Source organism: Leptinotarsa decemlineata, unplaced genomic scaffold (genome assembly GCF_025532065.1).
Source record: "Leptinotarsa decemlineata unplaced genomic scaffold, Ldec_3_MD MMD2_P_RNA_scaffold_5, whole genome shotgun sequence".
NCBI lineage: Eukaryota > Metazoa > Arthropoda > Insecta > Coleoptera > Chrysomelidae > Leptinotarsa > Leptinotarsa decemlineata.
This window is the reverse complement of record NW_027412532.1, coordinates 990,395-1,012,843: the sequence shown is the minus strand read 5'-3', so window position 1 is coordinate 1,012,843 and position 22,449 is coordinate 990,395. Positions and strand designations below refer to the sequence as shown.

At 36.6% G+C, this 22,449-nt stretch overlaps 2 protein-coding genes across 2 annotated transcripts in view; one reads left to right on the top strand and one right to left on the bottom strand.

Moving 5' to 3' along the window:
• The window catches only part of LOC111517113 (max dimerization protein 1), a 471,041-nt gene extending 455,438 nt beyond the window's left edge, over window positions 1–15,603 (top strand). Inside the window, exon 6 of the mRNA XM_074169201.1 lies at window positions 3,926–15,603. Coding sequence (XP_074025302.1) covers window positions 3,926–4,062 — 137 coding nt within the window. The 3' untranslated portion in view covers window positions 4,063–15,603. The remainder of the gene's footprint in view (window positions 1–3,925) is intronic.
• Window positions 15,604–19,522: 3,919 nt separating this feature from the next.
• Window positions 19,523–21,760, bottom strand: Not11 (CCR4-NOT transcription complex subunit 11). The gene is made up of 2 exons (XM_023173217.2): window positions 20,700–21,760; window positions 19,523–20,311 (listed from the first exon to the last, which is right to left on the bottom strand). The coding sequence occupies exons 1-2, from the start codon at window positions 21,595–21,597 to the stop codon at window positions 19,836–19,838; spliced, it is 1,374 nt and encodes a 457-aa protein (XP_023028985.2). The 5' UTR covers window positions 21,598–21,760; the 3' UTR covers window positions 19,523–19,835.
• Window positions 21,761–22,449: the final 689 nt, after the last annotated feature.

The following is a 22,449-nucleotide window of genomic DNA, read 5'->3' as shown; positions in this document are numbered from 1 at the left end:
GCGGGTAATTTCAATTTCCTCGAAGGGTACATTTAATTTGAATAAAGTAGCACAGACCCGCCACAAAAACGTTCCTGCTGCTTCCATATATCCCTCTTAAGGAGTAATGAATTACATTAAGATGGTCTTTTTAATGGTCTCTACGCTAGACGCTGAGTAAACTTTGAAGTAGGAAGATGTTGGAACATCATGCTGATGGTGGAAACGGTTTTCTGTGAAAACACGCAGATAATTTGGTAGAGATGGAATGCGAATAGTTGGAAAAATGTATGTGATGAAAAGAAATTGGAAATAGGAAGATGTTGGAACATCATGCTGATGGTGGAAACGGTTTTCTGTGAAAACACGCAGATAATTTGGTAGAGATGGAATGCGAATAGTTGGAAAAATGTATGTGATGAAAAGAAATTGCTGTTATAGCCTACCTGGAACGGTGCGGAGAAATTCTCCTGATAAAAACTATGTTAACGAAAATATGGTGTTCCGTGAAATTGTGGTCCTAGGTTTCGTCCTTGTTTGACATTTGACAGGTATGAAGACCGTTGTCGTTTCGTTGTTTATTCGTCATTCAATTGAACGGATGACTTAATAATGGTCATGAACTTATGGAGAAGAAAGCTTTGGAGAAATTAACTTTCACCGACTCCCAAATATTCAGCCGACTTCATATTCTTGGAAAAAATAACACTACCAAGAATATCCTTCATCGATATGAATGACTCACTAGCCGTCTGAGAGGTGGATTTCCAGATGAATTTTCGGAATAATTAAATTTTACCATCTTTGAAATATTTAGTCGAATATAAGGATAGTGGAGGGGGAATCGTACCAAAAACTTCTTTATTTCTAGGTAAACCTCTGCAAACCACCCTTTTAGATTAGATGAGATTAATATGGGGCTTCTGTGCTGGACAACCATTACACTGCGACCTTTGCAGGTCTATTGTGTGTTCCCTCATGTATGCTAGAGTTCCTTGTCTAGGCCCGTCCTTGTAACTAGACTCCATAGGCCAAACCTCAAGTTCCCCATATATTGAGAGGGTTGTGATTTTTCGTCCCCTAACGTTGCAAACCTTATCCTTGACAGACCTTCGCAATAGCATAATATGTGTACGGAGGTTTCCTCATCCTCTTGGCAAAGCCTGCATAGGGCTGTGTCTGCCAATCCGATGTTGTTCATGTGTTTGTTGAGTCTACAGTGTCTCGTCAATAGCCCGACCAGAACTCTAGTTGATCGCCTATTCAGACTTAGTAAGTACTCCGTGAATTTTGGCGATGGCTCTTTGATGAGCTCTTTGGCCTGTCTCGTACCCGGCGCCTTATTCCACCATTTTTGAGATTGTTTTTCCTTCCAGTTGCTGTTACAAGTTTTTCGCAGGGCTTTTGCTGTACCACAAAAGGGTTCGGGGCCAATGGGGGAGCATCGTGCTCCTTCTCGTGCTAGTGAATCAGCCTCTTTGTTGCCCTTGTATACTGTGTGGCCTGATACACCCAGGCTAATGACAGTCTGTTTTGACTACCTAGTTCTTGTAGCTTTTCTAGGCAGTTCCAGATCTGTTTAGAATTGACCTGCATGGGGCTAATTGCTTTTATAGCTGCTTGGCTATCAGAGTATATTGCAATAGTCTTTTCCTTAAACTCTTGCCTTAGTAACTCTTCTGCGCAGTGACGTATTGCTGCCGTTTCTGCCTGGAATATCGTCACTTCTTTACAGTCTGTTTTGACTACCTAGTTCTTGTAGCTTTTCTAGGCAGTTCCAGATCTGTTTAGAATTGACCTGCATGGGGCTAATTGCTTTTATAGCTGCTTAGCTATCAGAGTATATTGCAATAGTCTTTTCCTTAAACTCTTGCCTTAGTAACTCTTCTGCGCAGTGACGTATTGCTGCCGTTTCTGCCTGGAATATCGTCACTTCTTTACAGTATGTTTTGACTACCTAGTTCTTGTAGCTTCTCTAGGCAGTTCCAGATCTGTTTAGAATTGACCTGCATGGGGCTAATTGCTTTTATAGCTGCTTGGCTATCAGAGTATATTGCAATAGTCTTTTCCTTAAACTCTTGCCTTAGTAACTCTTCTGCGCAGTGACGTATTGCTGCCGTTTCTGCCTAGAATATCGTCACTTCTTTACAGTCTGTTTTGACTACCTAGTTCTTGTAGCTTTTCTAGGCAGTTCCAGATCTGTTTAGAATTGACCTGCATGGGGCTATTTGCTTTTATAGCTGCTTGGCTATCAGAGTATATTGCAATAGTCTTTTCCTTAAACTCTTGCCTTAGTAACTCTTCTGCGCAGTGACGTATTGCTGCCGTTTCTGCCTGGAATATCGTCACTTCTTTACAGTCTGTTTTGACTACCTAGTTCTTGTAGCTTTTCTAGGCAGTTCCAGATCTGTTTAGAATTGACCTGCATGGGGCTAATTGCTTTTATAGCTGCTTAGCTATCAGAGTATATTGCAATAGTCTTTTCCTTAAACTCTTGCCTTAGTAACTCTTCTGCGCAGTGACGTATTGCTGCCGTTTCTGCCTGGAATATCGTCACTTCTTTACAGTATGTTTTGACTACCTAGTTCTTGTAGCTTCTCTAGGCAGTTCCAGATCTGTTTAGAATTGACCTGCATGGGGCTAATTGCTTTTATAGCTGCTTGGCTATCAGAGTATATTGCAATAGTCTTTTCCTTAAACTCTTGCCTTAGTAACTCTTCTGCGCAGTGACGTATTGCTGCCGTTTCTGCCTAGAATATCGTCACTTCTTTACAGTCTGTTTTGACTACCTAGTTCTTGTAGCTTTTCTAGGCAGTTCCAGATCTGTTTAGAATTGACCTGCATGGGGCTATTTGCTTTTATAGCTGCTTGGCTATCAGAGTATATTGCAATAGTCTTTTCCTTAAACTCTTGCCTTAGTAACTCTTCTGCGCAGTGACGTATTGCTGCCGTTTCTGCCTGGAATATCGTCACTTCTTTACAGTCTGTTTTGACTACCTAGTTCTTGTAGCTTTTCTAGGCAGTTCCAGATCTGTTTAGAATTGACCTGCATGGGGCTAATTGCTTTTATAGCTGCTTGGCTATCAGAGTATATTGCAATAGTTTTTTCCTTAAACTCTTGCCTTAGTAACTCTTCTGCGCAGTGACGTATTGCTGCCGTTTCTGCCTGGAATATCGTCACTTCTTTACAGTCTGTTTTGACTACCTAGTTCTTGTAGCTTTTCTAGGCAGTTCCAGATCTGTTCAGAATTGACCTGCATGGAGCTAATTGCTTTCATAGCTGCTTGGCTATCAGAGTATATTGCAATAGTCTTTTCCTTAAACTCTTGCCTTAGTAACTCTTCTGCGCAGTGACGTATTGCTGCCGTTTCTGCCTGGAATGTCGTCACTTCTTTACCTAAGCTCAGTGAGACTTTTGTCTTTGGTTTAGTTATATACGTTCCTGCTTCTACACCTTCTTCAGTTTTTGAGCCGTCTTTGTGACAGGCAATCTCTGCATTTATTGGAGGTCCTCCCTTTCATGCCTCTCTGCCTACTATAATTGTTAGGAAGTTTTTTCCGAAGCTATACTGGGGAAACCACCCTTTTACTAGACCACAATATCATGTTATTGTCAGCAAGAAGTCGTTAATATATAATGAAAATTAAACTGTACCCAGAGGCGATCCTTGTGGTATTCCGATACTCTTTGAACTTTCAGCTATTTTGTTAATATAATTAGACTGCGATCATTATGATATGACTCTACAACCATAAATATCAAGCATACGTATCAGTATTTTGTAATCAACGCAAACACAAGCAGCATCTTCAGTACAGATTATACAGAAACGACTACATCATGTGTGGTTTTGTTCTGAAATCCAAATTGATTGTCACTAAAAATGTTATGACGTCAACATCAAAAAGTATCCAAGATTTAACTAGTCCGTTTCCCTTGTTTCAGACGAAGTGGACGTCATCGGCTACACGAGCACCCAAAGCGACACCGACGACCATTCGAGCGTCCAGTCGGCGTCCAGCGACAGCGGCGTTGTTATGTCCACCAGCCGTCTCACGCTCTCCGAAATGGACGTCCTGTAGGTAGACGAAGGAAGAAAGACGAAGGATGATCGGACGGAAAGGACGCGGACGCGTCCCAAGCCAGTATAGCCCCCTCTCTTCCCCGTGGCCCTCAACCCCCTCTTCGAGGACGTGTCCGCCCTAGTCAACGAAAACAGTCTGTCTTCTTCTAGTCCAGCCATTGTGTGACTATAATGTCGATGACGGTCGCGTTCGGTTGTACGAAACGTACGAGAATCACGAAATTGGTGGCGTATTGTTATTTTGTTGACTACTTCAAAATTTGAAGGGCGGGGATGAATTTTCGGTAGAGGAAATTGAGGCACTCAAACTGAAGTTCTTTTTGTCTACAGCACTTTACAGAAATGATACACCGCGAAAAAATATGCTCCACTCAATACTTTTCTTCGCTTCGAAAGGCAAGTCTAAATTAAACCAATCATCTATCTAACCCTACCTTTCGATAAAAAATTACTTTCATTTATGAAATTCACTGAAAAGTGACCCCACGATATTATTTTGGGCCAGCACCGTACTAATCACTCTATAAATACGTTATATTTTATATCACTTTTCAACTCGGATATCTAGCAACTTAAATATTCCGGTATGCGGAATATTAGACAGAGCCATTCACAGTTTGAGGTTTAAATTTACAATCACGGTAACAGGCAAGTTACATTTCATAACCCACTTTTCAATTCAGATATCTGGCAACGTGAATATTCCGGAATGCGGAATATTAGACAGAGCCATTCACAATGTGAGGTTAAAATTTATAATACGGTATACTTGAAGGTTACAATTGAAACCTCTGGCGTAAAACGTCTATATTAACAACATTTTTCCACACTAGAAAAAAAATAAGAGTACAAGAACAACACTTTAACATCGAACGACATTGATACGTACTACAGAATATATCACAGAGGAGATACTCAGCACAGAACAGGAACAATGAAAATTCGTCAATTTTGAGGTGATTACTGTCAACCTTGGAATTTCGTCCAGTTGTTAGTGAACATGGTAACATAAAGCTAGTGTGGTCAAAATGTTGGCCCAACAACCTACCTTGATAATTTCTTGACCCCTATCACATGAAATAGATCAAATAAAAGCTGATAAGTTGTAAATTATTTTAATTTACCGCTAAAAATGGCACTGAACACCTCGAACACAGAATATAGTTCACAGAAATTTGACACCTCAATATGGGTATCTTCTGTAAGGTATTCTGTGGTGATACCATCAGTAGTTGAATTTGGAATTCAAATCACGTATGTATAGCTAGCTCTCTTAGATATATTGGATTCTGTATAAAGGTATGTGTTTTAGCGCGAGTAAATAAGTTGTTTCTTTTGTGTGTTGTAATTTTATCATTGTTCGTTTGTGATGTTCGCCTACAACTGAAAGTCTTTAAAAATTTGTAAATTTCTGTTTACGCCACTATGTTTGAGAATTCTCGAAGATTAATGTTTTGAAATTCTACTATATCGAAATGGGAATAAATTTGAATTAATTCCTAGAGTGAAAACCACACAATAATCATTGTCTTCGCAGGACATTTTGATTCAGTAGCCTTGAATTTTATTGAATTTCGACAGTTTTAAATGTTGTTTTCTTCATGAACTGTAAGCTTATGTAGGTAATGAAAATGAAAATCCATTGATTTGCAAAACTCCAATTTTGCCACTCTATCACAACTAAAATGAAAAATCCGAGTGGAATAAATATTTTTATATATTTCTGTAAAGTACTGTGTTCCAATAACATTATTTATAATTTCCTCGTAACGTAAATTGACAATTAATCCAATTATCGACCATGTCACCAAAAGTCGCCTTTCTTGTACGTTTCCGGAAAAATTCTAAATCACATAATGACTGTACTATACAGATTATCATTGTATTCACATTTATAAATTATTATTTATATGTATATTGTACATATTTTAAACCTGAATCAGATAATTATTGATAATATTGTATTATTGAGCCCAGGGCCGCGGCGCAATTGTTTCTTCCGTTTAAGTTCGTTCATATTCTCTCAATTCTCTCATCACTTTTTTCATTAACACTCTCACTCTTCGCTAGTAAGTTAACTAAAAAACTCCCCTTTTGAGTTTTGTGTCGTACGCCACTGACAAGGATCGAAAAAGGACCTTTTGCCCATCCCGAAGTTAGCAGACGCAATAAGGACTTTTGATTTGAGGTTAATCAAATGCTAACGTTTTCAAACTACTGCACAAATTTCATTTGTATTACAGACAGCAAAAATTTGAAAAAATTGGCCGGAAAATCTATTATAAAATGATGAGGAACCGAAACATTTTCAAACTCATAATGTGAGGTTAGCTCATAAACACTACAGCAGTACAATAAAAATACATTCGAATACTTTAAAATACCATCAAAATTCTCAGTCAAAATGTAGAAACGGTTTTTCTCATTCCAGCGTAATGTAATGAGTCACTGATGTCATGAGATATCTACCATCTGCCAAAAGGAAATCCGAGAATTCGAAGGAAATAATAATGATACCCATTTAATTATGAATGTAATGGGGTGCTGTCTAAAAATGATCCACTGAATAATCTTTACTGAATTCTCAAATGAAATTAGAGCTATATTTGTAATACCATTCAATATATATTCATCCAAAACTATTATAATAGCAAATACATTAACTCAAATCATAATAAATGTTCTGGTACATATCTCTATGAAATTTGATCTCTCATTTATTATTTTTTGTTTCATTTTCACTTCAGCAAAACATATATCAATACAAAAGTGAAAATACAAAAATAAAATACAATCAATAGTTTCGAGTTCTGAATAATGAAGTTTTGAGAAAAATGTGTTAATGAATTGATGTGTTGAAATACATTTAAAATACAATGAATACAATTAATAATTCCGAGTTATGAATAATAAAGTATTGAGTAAAACGTATTAATAAGTGGATGTGTTGAAGTATATTTAAAATACAATGAATACAATTAATAGCTTCGAGTTATGAATAATTAAGTATTGAGAAAAATGTAATAATAACTTGATGTGTTGATATACATTTGAAAAAAGTAAATTATGAAACAAAGTGTTCGAATGGAAAAAACGACAGGTTTTAGATTCTGAATACGTTGATGATGGTATTTTAAAGTACTCAGTATATTGATTGTACCATAATCTCAGTTGTATTTTCTTTATTATAAAATGTATCACATTTATTCACATTTTTAGTGAAGTATACTACTGCTTGACCAAAAATAATCTGTGATGAAATATTTGTCGATTTTTAAGAGATTAATATTTATTTTACTGTTGATTTTTGAAAGCCTGGGTACTATTTTCGTTGTTATTCCATATATTCCAAACATTACTCTTGAATATTACATCACTGTACCTGCATATTTTTAAAGATTTCGGAAGTTGCTACGATTATGTATACAATTGTATTATGTAACAATTTGAATTTTTTCTTCGAAAACTCTTTTGGATATTCATCCGATTTCAATATTGCTATCTAGCATGTCATCTGAAGAAGTAACATTTTATTTCCTGTAAGGAGCAGAATGCTTCAGAAATATACAGGTAGTTACGAAAAGGCACAGATATGATTGGATTATATCCAGAAGCAGATATTCTTGGAGATTTTTCATCTGAATAACAACTACTTTTTACTCTCCTGGATTCATGAAAAGCAAAACGTTTGGTTCCCTCTCTCTTTCTTCTTTAAGATCTACTTATATGCAATATTTTCCAATTCACCTCAAAAAGCTTATGTCCCTTTTGCCAATTCGTTTCTACAAAGTCAAAAAAAAAACACAATAAACTCATATCAGTTATTTGTTCGATAATCAGAGTAAAAAAAAGGAAATACGTTTTCGGATTGACCAAGAATCGAGAATATTGAGATTTGATAAAAAAATTCGAACTGCATTTGAAAAAAGTCTTCAAGACCGATTTTGTACTGCAAAAATCAAAACGCTCAGTATATCAAAGTTAAAACATGATGAAAAGCAATCCAGAATCTGGCAAAAATCGCTGCCTGCTTCGATAGATCAATCCTAGGCCGATCCCGAAACATCGAAGGTCCGCTTCTTTCCTTCCAGTGGCGTACGCGCCGAAAATAACATAAAAATAAACAAAAAAAGTCGGTTACGGGTTGTCCAAGACAACAAACGAGGTTCTAACAAAAAGTTTGCAAGAATAAGCGTTCGCGAGCCCAATCTATGCTCCTACGAGAGAAAAAAATCAGCTCCGGCAATGGAGCAGAATTACCTATATAGTTATTGTATTATGAACAAATGTGTAAGGGGGTACCAAATGGATCGAATGTGAAATATGACAATTTTTCGTGGAAAATTTGCTTCAACGTGCGTACCGAGTTATACAGAGGAGTCCCGCAGTGTTGTATTTTCATCTTCAAACAAAAAGTTCATGAATTGAACTGGGAAAATATTGAGAAAATTTGCTGCTCCGAATAGAACTGAATAGGTTCCAGATGTATGAGAAAAATCAAAGGGAACTTGGTGTCTGAAATCTCCAAAATTCTACAATAGTTGAGAAAGTGGAAACAGTATCAAAAAGTCGTTAGAGATACACAATGAATGAGAGATTCAAAACTGTGAAAATAGGCAAATCATTTATATATTTTGTAAATACATATTCATCGGGACTTGTCATTCCTGGAGAAATATTTGCCTCTCTCTTCTTTGGAGCTCTTTTGATTCGTTAATCACGGTGAATCTATCCGCATTTTTCTTGTATCCTTTATAAAAGCTGTAGTAACTTGATCCTCATTACAATTTTCCGCCATCCTTTCCAAATCTTTCATAACTCCAGCCACTGTTCTTCCTAATATCTTGGTCTTTCTAACTTCCTCAAGATTTTCCTCTCAATCTTTATATTTCTGTTCTTCATTTTGAACCAGACTTTATAGGCTCTATGTTTCTAAGCTATCTTGGTCTTTGTGCTTCAATGAATCTAAATTCATTATTTCCTTCCTTGCGTTTTGTATTTATAATTTAATTTTTGCTTAACTCAGTTCTTTTGGTTAATATCATGTCATCTCTTCCTTGCTCCATTTGAGAGAGCTTCATTAGAGCTAGTCGTAGACTTTTTTCTTTCCCATGAGCGATAAGTTCAATTCAATACCATCCACCTGCTAGTTTGATTCATCTCATGTTGTGTTGTTAACTCAAGTCATCAGTTTGAATCGATTTGCTGAGTTCTCAGGTATCCAAATAGCCTAGCGCTGAACTCAGTGGTTTCACCCATTTCTCTCATTAAGATTTATATCCAATTTTTATTTTGTTTTGCAGCATTCACATGATTCATTTTTGTTTATATTCGTTGAGTTCTATTCTTCTTTTAGTCGTTACGCATTTGCATTTCTTCTTTTCTTTTTCCTATCGGTATGTGATCTCTGTATCCCCAAATTTCGAACGTCAAGGACAATCTAAAGCTCTGTAAAGATCTCATCAATATATTCTTCAATAATCTGGTCCAAATAGTTAGTATTCCATGCAAAGGAAAATCGACAAACAATTACTTATGTTTGATCATTTGCGTTGATCATTCGAAAAACTTATTAAGCCTCCTCTGTACAACTTAGCCTGAGAAATCTCATTAAAACTGAAACCGAATTATTAAAATTAAGTCGCCTTTAGCTCTCTTAGAAAGCAAATTTCGGAATATTTAACCAAGCGCATCACCGAAAATCGAGTGATCCGAAAAAGTTTGATCTATTTGGCGCGCCCTGTACATTCCAAAGTGAGTTAGAATGAGATCGGTGCGAACGGGGGGCCAACTACTAATACAGAGTGTTTCCGAAATGTCGTCAAACTGTTCGCAACCTTCCAAAGTATATATTTTTGCTAAAGCGTTTCGACGAAACTGTCAAAACAAGGGATTCCGGAGTGATAAATTGTAATTCGAAGTCGTCGAGACGAAAAAATTCTAAAAACGTTCCTCGTGGAAGTTTGGCGGGACCTTTCCTCAATACCCTGTATAGATCTCGGGCCCTCCGTCGTTCCCAAACATCGGATAGCATTCAAAAAGTACAAATTCTTATATGTCCCGATTGGGACCTTATATTTTATATGACGCAGATGAAACTAGCCCTTATTAATGTAGAACCAAGTTTTGCACACAACGACAGCATAATCAAAACTAACTATAGATCCATTTTCTACACAGTCAACCCTGCTTTCTCAGGTAACTGAAACTAGATTACCTACAGGGTGTTTTCTATGAGAATTGCAAGGATGTTTAGGAAATGAAGAAAATTTGATAATTGATAGAAACTACCAAGTTTTCTTCAAAAATAATTACATTAGCGCCTGAATTTTCTTGTAATTCAAAAACACCCTGTACAGGAATGTTTTCAGAACACCAAAACCAAGACTCAGATTCACTTTCAATGCATTTCAATCATTTTCACAGCAAATGCAAAAGTGACTTCAAAGTTATAGGTAAAAAGCGCCTGTTTGAAAACGATAATGGGACAAAAATTTCTGGAAACAATAATTTCATCATGGAAAGAAGTAGCCAGAAACATCTGAGTTTGCCAAGATGAAAACAAGTTCAAATAAAAGATCGATTTCTCAACTAGATTTGAACCACTGACCACTAAAATTAAACTTTATGGAAAAGAAAGGTTTTTCGCTTTCTATTTCTCCATCTAGATACAAAAGACTGTGGGAACCAAAAAAAAAGAAGGGAGCAATCAATTTTAAAAAAATAACTTCAGACAAAGATGTGTAGATCTTGCAAAGAAGTAACTTTCAGACAAAAACTGGAAAAAGCCTTCTCTAAACAGCTACTTTCATATAAACATTGAATAACACGAAAAAAAACTGCTTTCAAAAAAATACTTTAATATGAACACTGAAATATACAAAAACACTTTTAATATTTGGTTTGTATTCCAAACATTCATTATAGTATCAAATCTGATATCATTCTCAGAATTGCTACACAATAGAGTAAATGAAAGAGGTAAAATTTCACTTACAAGGAACACTGTCATCCTCACTGGTGGACGATTTCAGGTCACAACATTTTCATCAAAGTGGTGGCAATAACGATCTTCACTTCCTTTTTTTCATCTTGACTCCCAATATAAATTCGAAGGCAAAGACTCCACCTAGACACAACCTCACAAAAACATTTCTTACGGGCGCAACCTAAATCATATAGATACATAACGAGATACAGAACTTCGGCAGAAAACGCACACTACATTAATAAGTCGCTGTTCCATCTGTGCAAGTACTGAGCCTCTTGATAGGGTGTGATTGATAGTGTGCTTGAGAGATTGACAGGTGTTTGCACGGATACTGTTTTTGTATGCAACAGCGCCCAGTATCACGACCGAGAGACGAAGAGAGCCCAGCATCACGACCTAGAGACGAAGAGAGTCGCATTTATGTAAGAAATACAATTATGTATAGTACTCGACAACTGAGATGAGTCAGCGCAGAAACGTAAAATCGTTCCGTGGTGAAAGACTCCGCCCACTTGAGTCATACTTCGCCAATGTACTACTGACAGCAGTTTGTGTGACCAATAGCTATCTTCTGTTTGGTTTTGAATGCGCATCAAAATCTCATCTCAGTTGGTGCATTAACCTTTCCTAACTTCACTGATCAGAGACTGATACAGACTATATTTATTGGTTTATCAAATGCAGGTGCATCAGGAGTTTCTCCAGGAAAGAATATTTGAATTTTCAACATTTGAATTTCCACTCGTTTGACTCGTTTGACTTAATCAATTCAACTTATTTTGGGACACTCTTAGTATCTTTCTGAGGTGTTGGGGAGATGTAATAAAAAACCAAACAGCAGGTTAAACCTGGAATCAGTAATGTAGTTGATTAACTAACAATTGGAAGATAGTTGGCAGGACATTTCAAAATAAGGGTGAAATTACAGCATTTGAGTTTACAGCTCAAAATAGCTTTGGTTTAATGCTTTGTAGAATGCTTTGGTACTTACAGTACCAACTACTTAATAATAGCTATAATTCCTAATATACAGGGTGTAACCTTAAAATATTCAAGTGACGTATTGCTGAGACAATTTCAAAAAGAAAAGTCTATATAAACTTGTGTCCGGATATGCTTCGTTTCGGAGATACAGGGTGTTGAAATTGAATTTTCTGTTCGTTTTTCAAAAATAACTTTTGCAAAACATAAGCTATTTGTAGGAAATTTGGTACCCGGTGTTTTTCAACGTGGAAAATCATAATTTCGTATTAATTCATATGTAACATCTGAAGGGCACTGCGTACGCTGGCATTATTCATTTCAAATTGGCCTAACTCTTTTGACAGTAAACTTTTGGTACTTTTTAAGAAAAAAACCTAATTTCCACACCATTTTCAAATTCAAAAGGTACACTTCCTCAACTTCTTCACTTCCTTACTAAGAAAAGGTGTGAGAATTAGGTTATTTCATGAAAAGTACCAAAAAGTTACTGTCAAAAAAGTTAGGTCAATTTGAAATAAATAATGACAGTCTACGCAGCGCTCTGTAAATATAACATGAAAATTAATATGAAATTATGATTTCCTACGTTAAAAAACCCCCGGGTATCAAATTTCGTGCGAGTAACTTATTTTTTGCAAAAGTCATTTCAAAAAAACGAACAATAAAATTCAATTTCAACACCTTGTATCTTCGAAACGCACTTACGTTACACCCTGTATAACTTCCATATAATTTACTCAATTTGTAATGAGCTTCACCTGGATTTTACAAAGTTGAAAGCAGAAAAACAAGTTGAGTACATTTGTTTTCACTAAGAGCATGAATGTTATCTGGAGAACATTTGTTGACATGAAGTATTTTAAACAAATAAACTACACCCTGTATAATACGAAGTAAAAACTTCTGGGTTAAACACTTCCAAAAAACAAACAAACTCAATATTAAGTTCAAAACTCTGAAACTAGTCTAGAACGTACATATCTCGTTCGGACCAAACTTTTCCTGTACTATAGAAGAAACCGCCACCTTGATCCCCCTGTTCGTCTCTCGTTCATGTAAGCAGGGCCTGTCGAACCCATTTTCTATAAATGTCCGCTTCTATTAGCCTACAGTTTGCGAAACTATAGAATTCTCGTCTGTTTACTTAAACATAAGAAAGCTTTTATTGCAAAACATGATAAATATTGAATGTATATCACTCGTTTGTGTTTCTGATTGTCCCGGCAGTAGAGTGGCTTGATGGACCGTGAAGAAGCGTGCTCTGGAAGTAAATAAGAGAAAATTTTACGCGTTTTCATATTTTCAAACTTGTGTAGAATTTTTGTGAGGAATGTAAACCGTAGTCAATCTTTAAACATGAAGTTTTCAGAAAGCAAAATTTGTCAAACTGTTCAACTTAATTGTGTTACAGAGAAAATTCAGAAGTTCATTGTAGCATTCTCAGCAATTATAATTTAATTTTTTCTAGAGGAATATACAGGGTGGCCGTTTTTGAGAACATTGAATTGCCACCTTATAAATTATATTACTCACGAGGTCAGTCGAAGGAAGTTAAATTTCCATATGCAGGAGCCTTATCTATTGGTGAAAATAAATCGTAAATTCCAGGCCATATTCTAGATATACTTTGAGTAAGAAAGCAGAAAACGGTGACTCCATTTCTGTTTGTTTTCTTGATTTCAGAAGAATCTAATATATCTTACTGTTTAGTTTAGCCCTATTATGTTTGAAAAAAAAGTTTCAATTTCTTCGGATAATTTCATTGTGATTCATTTCGAAAGCTCATCGATGTACCACAAGATATCCGCAAAAAAAATTTCTGGATAATTCAGCCATCATATGAGTTACATCGGATCGACTAATTTTACAATTTAATGGATTCGTAGAAGTAGAGAGATAATTGTTAACGCTACGAAGCATTCAATTAGTTGATTTGTTCAGAAATCCTCAACAACGTTTCAAAAGGTGTTGAAATAAAATTATTGAACTGAAATTCAAACAACTGTTAGTGGAATGTCTTTCCTAGAACTTGAAGAGTGAAATTGATCGTTTCAATAATTTCTCCTGCATGTCCGTCATTTCAAGATTTTGAGTGAGTCTGAAATAATTTTGAAGTGATGTCTCGTGATACATCAATAAATTCAGGATGACAAATCGCCAAGAAACATAATGAAATATTCAGGCAATCAAAAACTTTGCCCGTAAAACACGAAATTTCAAATCTCATAGTGCCAAACCAAAGAAAACTGAAGTAAATGCCAATATATAGCGTCTTGGTTGGGTAAAGCTACCACTTCAGGCCATTTGGTGAAAAAATCCATCACATTCATCAGGTACTTGTTGCCAGTTCTGGTCACAGGAAGAAGTCCCAGAATGTCAACGCCGATTCTCTCGAAAGGGAGCCCTCTGACGTACTGCTTCAAATTTTCCCTAAGCCTTGTTTTCGAACCCTTCCTCTAGGTGCCCAGGGCACAGGTCACCGCGGCCTACTGGCCGTGCTTGGAAATCTCTTGCCTCCTTCCTTTATCAATCCTTCATCGTACGGATCTGGATCCTCCTCTTGAGCTACGGCGATATCTTGCTTCGTCATGAGGTTGTGTCATCTTCGAAAGCTGTTAATGACCATACCACACCATGTACAGGTGATTTCTCACATCTGTCCGCTTTCCTGAATAAGGAGCCTTTACAAGTTGTTGCCCTTTGGGTCAGAGGAAGGCCGAAGCAATGGGAGGTAGGGGAGCTTACTTATCTCCCTATCAGAGCTGTTCATTAAGGAGTATCTGTACGCTACCTTGTCACGTCTAGTGGAAAGTTTTTCTCCTGGTATCCTTGTCCTCCTGGCGTTGACGAAATTTACATCTGGATGTCAAGCATGGTCTTCTTGAGAGGCTAGCTGGGGTTTTGAAGTTGAGGAGCCACCAACACCAATATATGAAATGTTTACTCCATTTTATCGGGCTTACAAAACAAAGCAACGTATCTAGCCACAATATTTGACCACAAATTTGTCTAAAAATATCTATATGGTTTCAAATGTATAAATCTCTGAAGAAGTTAGCCACTCGCGTCAGAGAAACGTCAGGAAGAAATTCCAGAAATCAATGTCTTTCAAGCCCGAAAATTAACGAAACAAAAAATGAAAATGCACACAATATATTATCTGAATTTTCTCCAGAACATAATTTTTCAAACGTTTCAGAAAAATAGTTTATACAGAACAGTTTGACTATTTTGTAAGTCTGAAGAATTCTTCTCATCAAGTATAGTCTCGCAAATGAGTTTATGAAGATTGGTTAATAAAATTTAAATATGGTTTCATTCTGAATGTTAAAACGCTGTAGCTGTTACCCGTACACCTGGTAATATACTCAAATATATCCGAACAAGAGTCATAAAAAAGTTACAGTCCACTTGCGCGATTCCTCACATTCCATTCAGGCATTCTGCTGCTCCATATTTAGAAAAGTGGCTTCCCTCCCTCATTTCGATAGCCTTCGGCAGGATTTTCACAGAATAAATGAACAATGACCTTGAGTCCACAGTTTTTTCCCCCAAAGTTATTTTTTAAAGACCATAAACAACGTACTTTGCAAAATAATATAGTTTGCAGAACGTCCTGCCTTACGTTATCGAAAATTCCAACGCCAACTAATAGAGTCCAGCACTCCTGTCACCTGCATCAGCTCTTCATCGGTTGTATGAGATAATAATTATAATAATAATGATTGTACATAAAATAATTGTAACTATTCATATTGCATTGTTTTGTTTTAATTATTTTCATTGTCTATTTTAAGGTAATGAGTCGTGTATTATAAAATGATATACTTTGTTATTTCTGAAAGTTCATAGTTTCCTTTATTTCTATTGTTAAAAAATATATCGTCCAAGCATTTATATGTTCTATGAAAATGTTTCACGAATAATTTTACTTTGTAAATTTTAATGCAATAGTAGGTATTACTAAATATAAAATTAATTTGAGCGTTGACTTTCTATTGAAAATCCCTAACCAATTCTCCCCATATTGTTAAATCCATGTTTCAAATGTATCCAGAGAACCATAAACTCTTCTCAGAGAAAAATCCTTAACTAGCAACAGCTCCATCTAGTGAACAAAGCCCCAAGTGGGGAAGAAACATCCTTTTTACCAATACCTTTTTATAGACTAATATACAAAGCCAATACGATTGTACCTTCGTATATAGACTAAGGTTAGTCTATATACTAAGATTGTACCATTGTCTAAGGATTTTAAGGATTTAAAGACGTACGAGTAGTCACTGCTGTTTGTAACAGCTGGCTTGAAGATACAGAAAAAAGTGACCTGCATTATCGGCACCAGAATGGCAATGAATGTGTATTTGTTGTACCTGTATTCGTGTCAATAAACTAGTTATACAATAAATAAGGAACGTGTTTGAGTTTGAATAATACATTATTCTGTTTGTTACAATACCACAACGATATTTTACTTCGAAATATATGTTTTTTTATACGTAGGTAACTCTCCTAGATACAATCTTCTGAGACGGTTTCACTTCTGTTGAGTTGGAGTATTGGAATATGTGGTTTCTTTCCTGCTCGGGACTTTGTTCACGAGATGGGGCTGTTACTAGTTAACAATCTTTCTCTTAGACGTAGGTTTCATACATGCAGTCGAGCCGCGTTGAAGCCAATCGTATTTAAAAATTTTGCCTTTCAAAAAAATTGTTAAGGAATAATACAATACTTATCTTTAACGTTTCGGAGGCCAAAATCTGCCTCCGTCTTCAGAAATGCACAAAAAAATTCTAATATATTGGCAGTTATTCCTTTTTTGATTGTTTATTTCTTTACTTCTTCGACAGATGTCAAAGGAGTTTTGATATTTTTTTAAGTAAGCTTAAAACAATAACGAATGAAATATTGTGAAAAAAGCGCCATCTGTTCTAGTAATAATATCGATAGATTAAGGAGGTTACATACAACGCCATCTGCCCGCGAATAGATCAAGCAATAATATCGATAATTCTGTCAAATACAGATCTCCAGCTTGAGAGGTACAAGCAAGCAAGCAAATTAGGAGGTGTGTAAAAAATAATTAAAAAAAACACAGGGGAATAATTTCAGTAGTTTTATTAAATTGTTTCGACGGTTGGAGAATCTCTATTTTTTTGAAAATCTATATAAAAGTCACCAACCTACCACTAAATATCGTTCACAGATCAAATCACTAAATACCTTATTATAAATAATCAACACAATCAGGAACTTTAATGAGAATCAGTACAAAAATATAAATATAATTTATTGAAATACATGTAAACCTGTTTCAAATAATGCTATAATTTAAAGACAACTATATTTGCCTTGATATGATTCATTTAATTTTGCAGTTCGGAAATTATTATCAGGTTTTTTGAGTTCTAGCAACAGATACATAAATATGATTTTTGTAACAAAATTTCAACAAGAAAATCAGATGCCTAAAAAATTCACAGACGCTCTTAAAAACAAGAGAATTTTCTACCTTTGGTTTGTGATGAATTCCAATTTTCGAACAATCAAAGGAAATATTTCAAGATTTTGACATATTTTTTTTGTTTCTTCTTTGATAAATTTATTTTAATAAGTGGCATGGAACAAAACAGGCATGTCTGTCCCTTCATAATGAAAATAGTTGATGTGCACATCAATCCATGATTCCATAGCATTTCAACCAATGGTATTTCGAAAAAGCTAATATTTTCACCCCAAGTAGAGTTCTATGTCGTTGAGAATATATGTATCTTCTGAAGATTTTATACTTTACTCTCGGTTTATGAACTGGTAATAGCCAAATTTTTCAATATTGAAACTGAACTTGTGAGACTTCAACCACAACCAATAATCGGTTCATAAACCGGTATATGAACCGATTATTGGCTATGCTAATAATGGGTTTATGAACCGGTAATAGCCAATAATCGGTTTATGACCTGGTAATAGCCAAATTTTTCAATATTGAAACTGAACCACAGCCAATAAGCGATTCATAAACCGGTATATGAACCAATTATTGGCTATGCTAATAATCGGTTTATGCACCGGTAATAGCCAATAATGGGTCTATGAACTGGTAATACCCAATTTTTTCAATATTGAAACTGAACTTGTGAGACTTTAACCACAGCCAACAATCGATTTATACACTGGTTCATGAACCGATTATTGACTCGCCAAATTTTTCAAAATTGAAAGTGAACTTGTGAGACTTTAACCACAACCAATAATTGGTTCGTAAACCGGTATATGAACCAATTATTGGCTATGCTAATAATGGGTTTATGAACCGGTAATAACCAATAATCGGTTTATGACCTGGTAATAGCCAAATTTTTCAATATTGAAAATGAACTTGTATGACTTCAACCACAGCCAATAGTCGATTCATAAACCGGTTTATGAACCGATATGAATATTGGGTGTGCCAATATTCATCTCTCCCAACTACCTACACCGTAGGTTCTGGTAAATGCCTGCCGGAAAGCAAATACTTTTTCCGCTGATACCATACCGGACATTGAATTACATCTGACAGACGTTTATGCAATTACATACTTATGAAGATTTCAGATTTTCCAAAGCAGCACACTATTTCGAATGAATAGAACGTTTGGCCTTGTATACATCCAAAACAACCACCTTTCACGATCACCAAAACTCCCATTACTCTTTTCAACACACGTTTCACAACCAAGTGGGGTCCTCAGGAAATAAAGAAAACCAATTCCAAACTCTGAAACTGATCTCTATTCATATCTAACAGAGTTCTCTTTGACTTTCCAAAACACATCAATCATTTCGAGTAGAGATTAGCAGGAAACAACAATTTTAGACGGTTTTCCAAGACGTGTTGAGAGATACTACATTTTTCTGGTCGTCAGAATTGAATATGTGCTGGATGTTCCTTAAAACGAGTTGTAATGGTTCGCTTAGTCTGACCAATATATTTCTGTCACAGCCCTCACAGCCTGACTTTTTCAAAAGACATAGGTTCAAAGTTCATTAACCATTGAACCAAGAGACACTGAAGGATCAGATTCTATTTTCAAAAAGGTGAACGTAAAAGTAGCCTTCAAAGATTCTTGCTTGCTTCAACAAATGTCAGGTAACCCTGAACAACAGGGATCATTAAATAAGCTGTGAGGACGGTGACAAAAACTATATCGGTCAGACTAAGAGAGCCATTGAAACTCGTTTCAAAAAACACGCAACATGTATCTTATTTCGAGGACCAGAAAAATCCAGTGTAATTCAACACACCTTGGCAATAAATGAAAACTGGTTGAAAATTGTTGAGATTGGAGTTTTGGATGCTTTCGAAAGTCTGGCAAAGTGCGGCATTGAAACTATGAACTTTTTATAAATCACTCTGTGATTTCCAGGCAAACTTTTGCCTGGAAACATTGAAGTGTAAAGGAAAGAGGAAGACGCCAACTTGGCATTGAAGCTCTGATGATTGGGAAAAGCATTTGTTTTGGACAGTATTTCGAATATGAATAATACAGAATTGTTTTACTTCTCAAAACTACATGATAAGAATTCATCACATTGCTAATTGTTATAAACGAGGACGTATAAGCCAGGGAAGAACTTGGTATGTCGTTTTATGAAGTTCTTACTCTCCCCTTGAAATCCCGTAAACAAGCACAGTGAAAATGAACATCAAATCCTTGTTGCTCTCCAAAACGATCATGAAACCCGGAGACAAAACATCAACATTTCATGGAGTTAACAAAAATTGTGGGGGAGCAAAAACACAAATACCAAATTCACGCCTCCAACTTGCTCTTTACGTTGGTTGTCGGGGAGGCTCCCAGGCCAAGTTCTCCAGACTCCAACTGCTTCAACAGCCTGAACAAAGCAGCCGCTTCACGAATCCTGCTGAACTCGATGCAAAACGCCTGCACCTCTATGAACAGCTCCTGCACGTTGATGATCTTATTCCTTATGAGAGACTGCAGGAAAACGCAAACGAGACGCACCAACCGGTTCTGCATGTACCTGTCCTTGATGGTTTCGCAAGTCGATATGCAATTTGAAATGTACAGGTGGACGAATTCCGTAGGCAAATCCACGGTCGTAGTTAACCGGTTGACGACTTCCATAGAGTGCAAGGACATCTCCATGTTGACCAGAACGCTGAAGTACTCCGTAATCTGCTTGGACTGCATGAGTTTGAGTAGAACTTCGATGGCTATCAGGGGATTATTCTCCACCAGGTCCGGAAGCTTCGAAGGGGTTAGACCTATTAATAAATAAATGAGTGAGTTCATTGAAATGGGAAATATCCTTATATTAACAAAGTGGCAGTGTTCACTAACTTTTGAATATTCTACTAACGGAAATCAGTTTTCGATTGCTGTGGAGAACAGTTATAAGTTAGATAACTCCATAAAACTTACCAGGCAAATAATAATCTAATCAAATTCATCAAAAGCAATAAAGCTAAAACTTCGGGGTCAGATAGATCAGGAGTATATAGGTTGACTTGTGGTATATTGGTCAAACAGGGAGAACCTTTTGCCAAAGAATAAAAGAACATAAAAGTGGTTTTTCAAAAATGTAGCTGTTAGTTATAGTACATATGTGTGAATTACTTTGTAAAAATAGGCAATGCAATAAATAAATATTACCTATGTGGTACACGAGTTTCGAGTCATTCTCTAGCTCCCCCAGGAGTTGCTGTTGCTGCTGAATAGACAAAGCAGCCTTGTAAGCCTTGTTCATGAGCTGACGCGCTTCGTAGCCAGCCGTATCCGGCACGCACATAGTCGTATCATAGGCTATACTGTGCTCTTTGGGCGTGGTGGGGTTCAGCCACACAGGCTCATCCTGGCAGTTCATCAAAGGAGGAGCCAGGGTCACGAACTCAGGTTTGTAAACCCTGTTGACTGGGGGATTGTCTCCGGTAACCAACTTCTTGACAATGGCATCGTCCTTCATTGCTTCCAAGCTGTAGCTGTTCGTACTTTTCTCGGGTATAGACAGAATCACAGGTATTCCATTTTTACACATCTGTGGCAGCTCCGACTGCTTCTCAGCAAGAGCCAACTGAATGGATGAAAAATCAAAGTTACCCTGAGGAGAAGCATCCGAGTTGACGACCTGCAACGCGGTTTTCTTCAGTAGGGAGTCTCTCGGACAATCGGACAAGAGCTGCGTAATGAAATGTTTCTCTGGAGGTGATAATCTCGGCAACTGGCCAGGGTACTCTAGTTTCGGGGCCCCCACGCTGCTCTGCTGCTCCGGTGGGTACAGAAGGTGGATGAAGACGTTGGCAAAAGGGGTTTTTGCCACAGAGTCGCCCCTGTAGAGTTCGAAGAGCAGAGTTAATGCAGCTAATCGTTGCTCGGCTTCAGGAAGCAGGCTGTTTTGCAGGAGCATGATTATGCAAGATCCGACTTTGAAGTACTCCGAGCTGTCGAATTTTTTTCGCAATTCGTTTGAGAGTGCTTCCAAAGTGAAGTTCCGAACGCTGTGGACTTCCAAGAGGCCCAGCAAAATGTCGCACTGATCTACGGTGAGGGCCATGACTGGGAGTTTCGGTACTGTTCGATTTAAATGTCAACTGAAGCTTGTTCAAAATGATTCAAACGAGAACCATTTCGAAATTGGCAGAAAATAATAAATGAAAGGAAAGTAAAACATCACAGCAACATACACAACCTCCCTTCAGATTTCAGATCTCTTCTTCTTCTTTAGTTTGCGATCAGAGTTGCCAATCAGAAATTTTTTTGTGGGAAATTCTCCAACAAAAATTTTACATTTTCAATATTTTTCACATGTAGGAAGGCGCCACGCTCAATGTTGTTTCCTGTTTTGTTCATTGTCATCATTATTGTGAAACTGGATATCGATATATTAATAAATTTTAGTTTTTCTTTTACTTAAAGTAGGCTAAAAACAAATTACCAACATGTATACCACTTATTAAGAATCATAAATGAATAGCTGCTGAAATTGAAATTATGCGACCTAATTTACATTCTTAAGGGGATTTGCATACGTGGCCTGCTGTAGACCAGTGAAGAATTAAATATAGACCCTTTCTATTCATGATTGTAGTGAACCTTTACCAGAAGATGGCGTTGCAAAACACTAGGAAATCAAAGATAGTAGTAGTATATAATATGTTGGAATAGCAACTCAAAATGCATCAAATTCTACCGTAACAGATTTTTCCAATGAATAAATAAATATTCTTGTTGGAAATTCAAAATTACACGCTGAATTTACTATCGATTCCTTTTTCATCCATCAGAGTGTAGTTAATTAGACATTCACTGTGGCGCATTAGGATTTATCCCCACCAGGTATACTGTTTCATATCTGACCGTAGTTGTAATCTGTGAGATGTAAACCTCAATATCAAGCATGAATACA

What these genes read in the sequence shown, in the direction of transcription:
- Not11 (XM_023173217.2), bottom strand. Translation starts at nt 21,597, where the DNA reads ATGGCCCTCACCGTAGATCAGTGCGACATTTTGCTGGGCCTCTTGGAA. An exon ending in GAAACTCGTGTACCACATAG is followed by an intron (nt 20,312 to 20,699) that starts GTAATATTTATT and finishes ATTTATTAATAG; the next exon opens with GTCTAACCCCTTCGAAGCTT.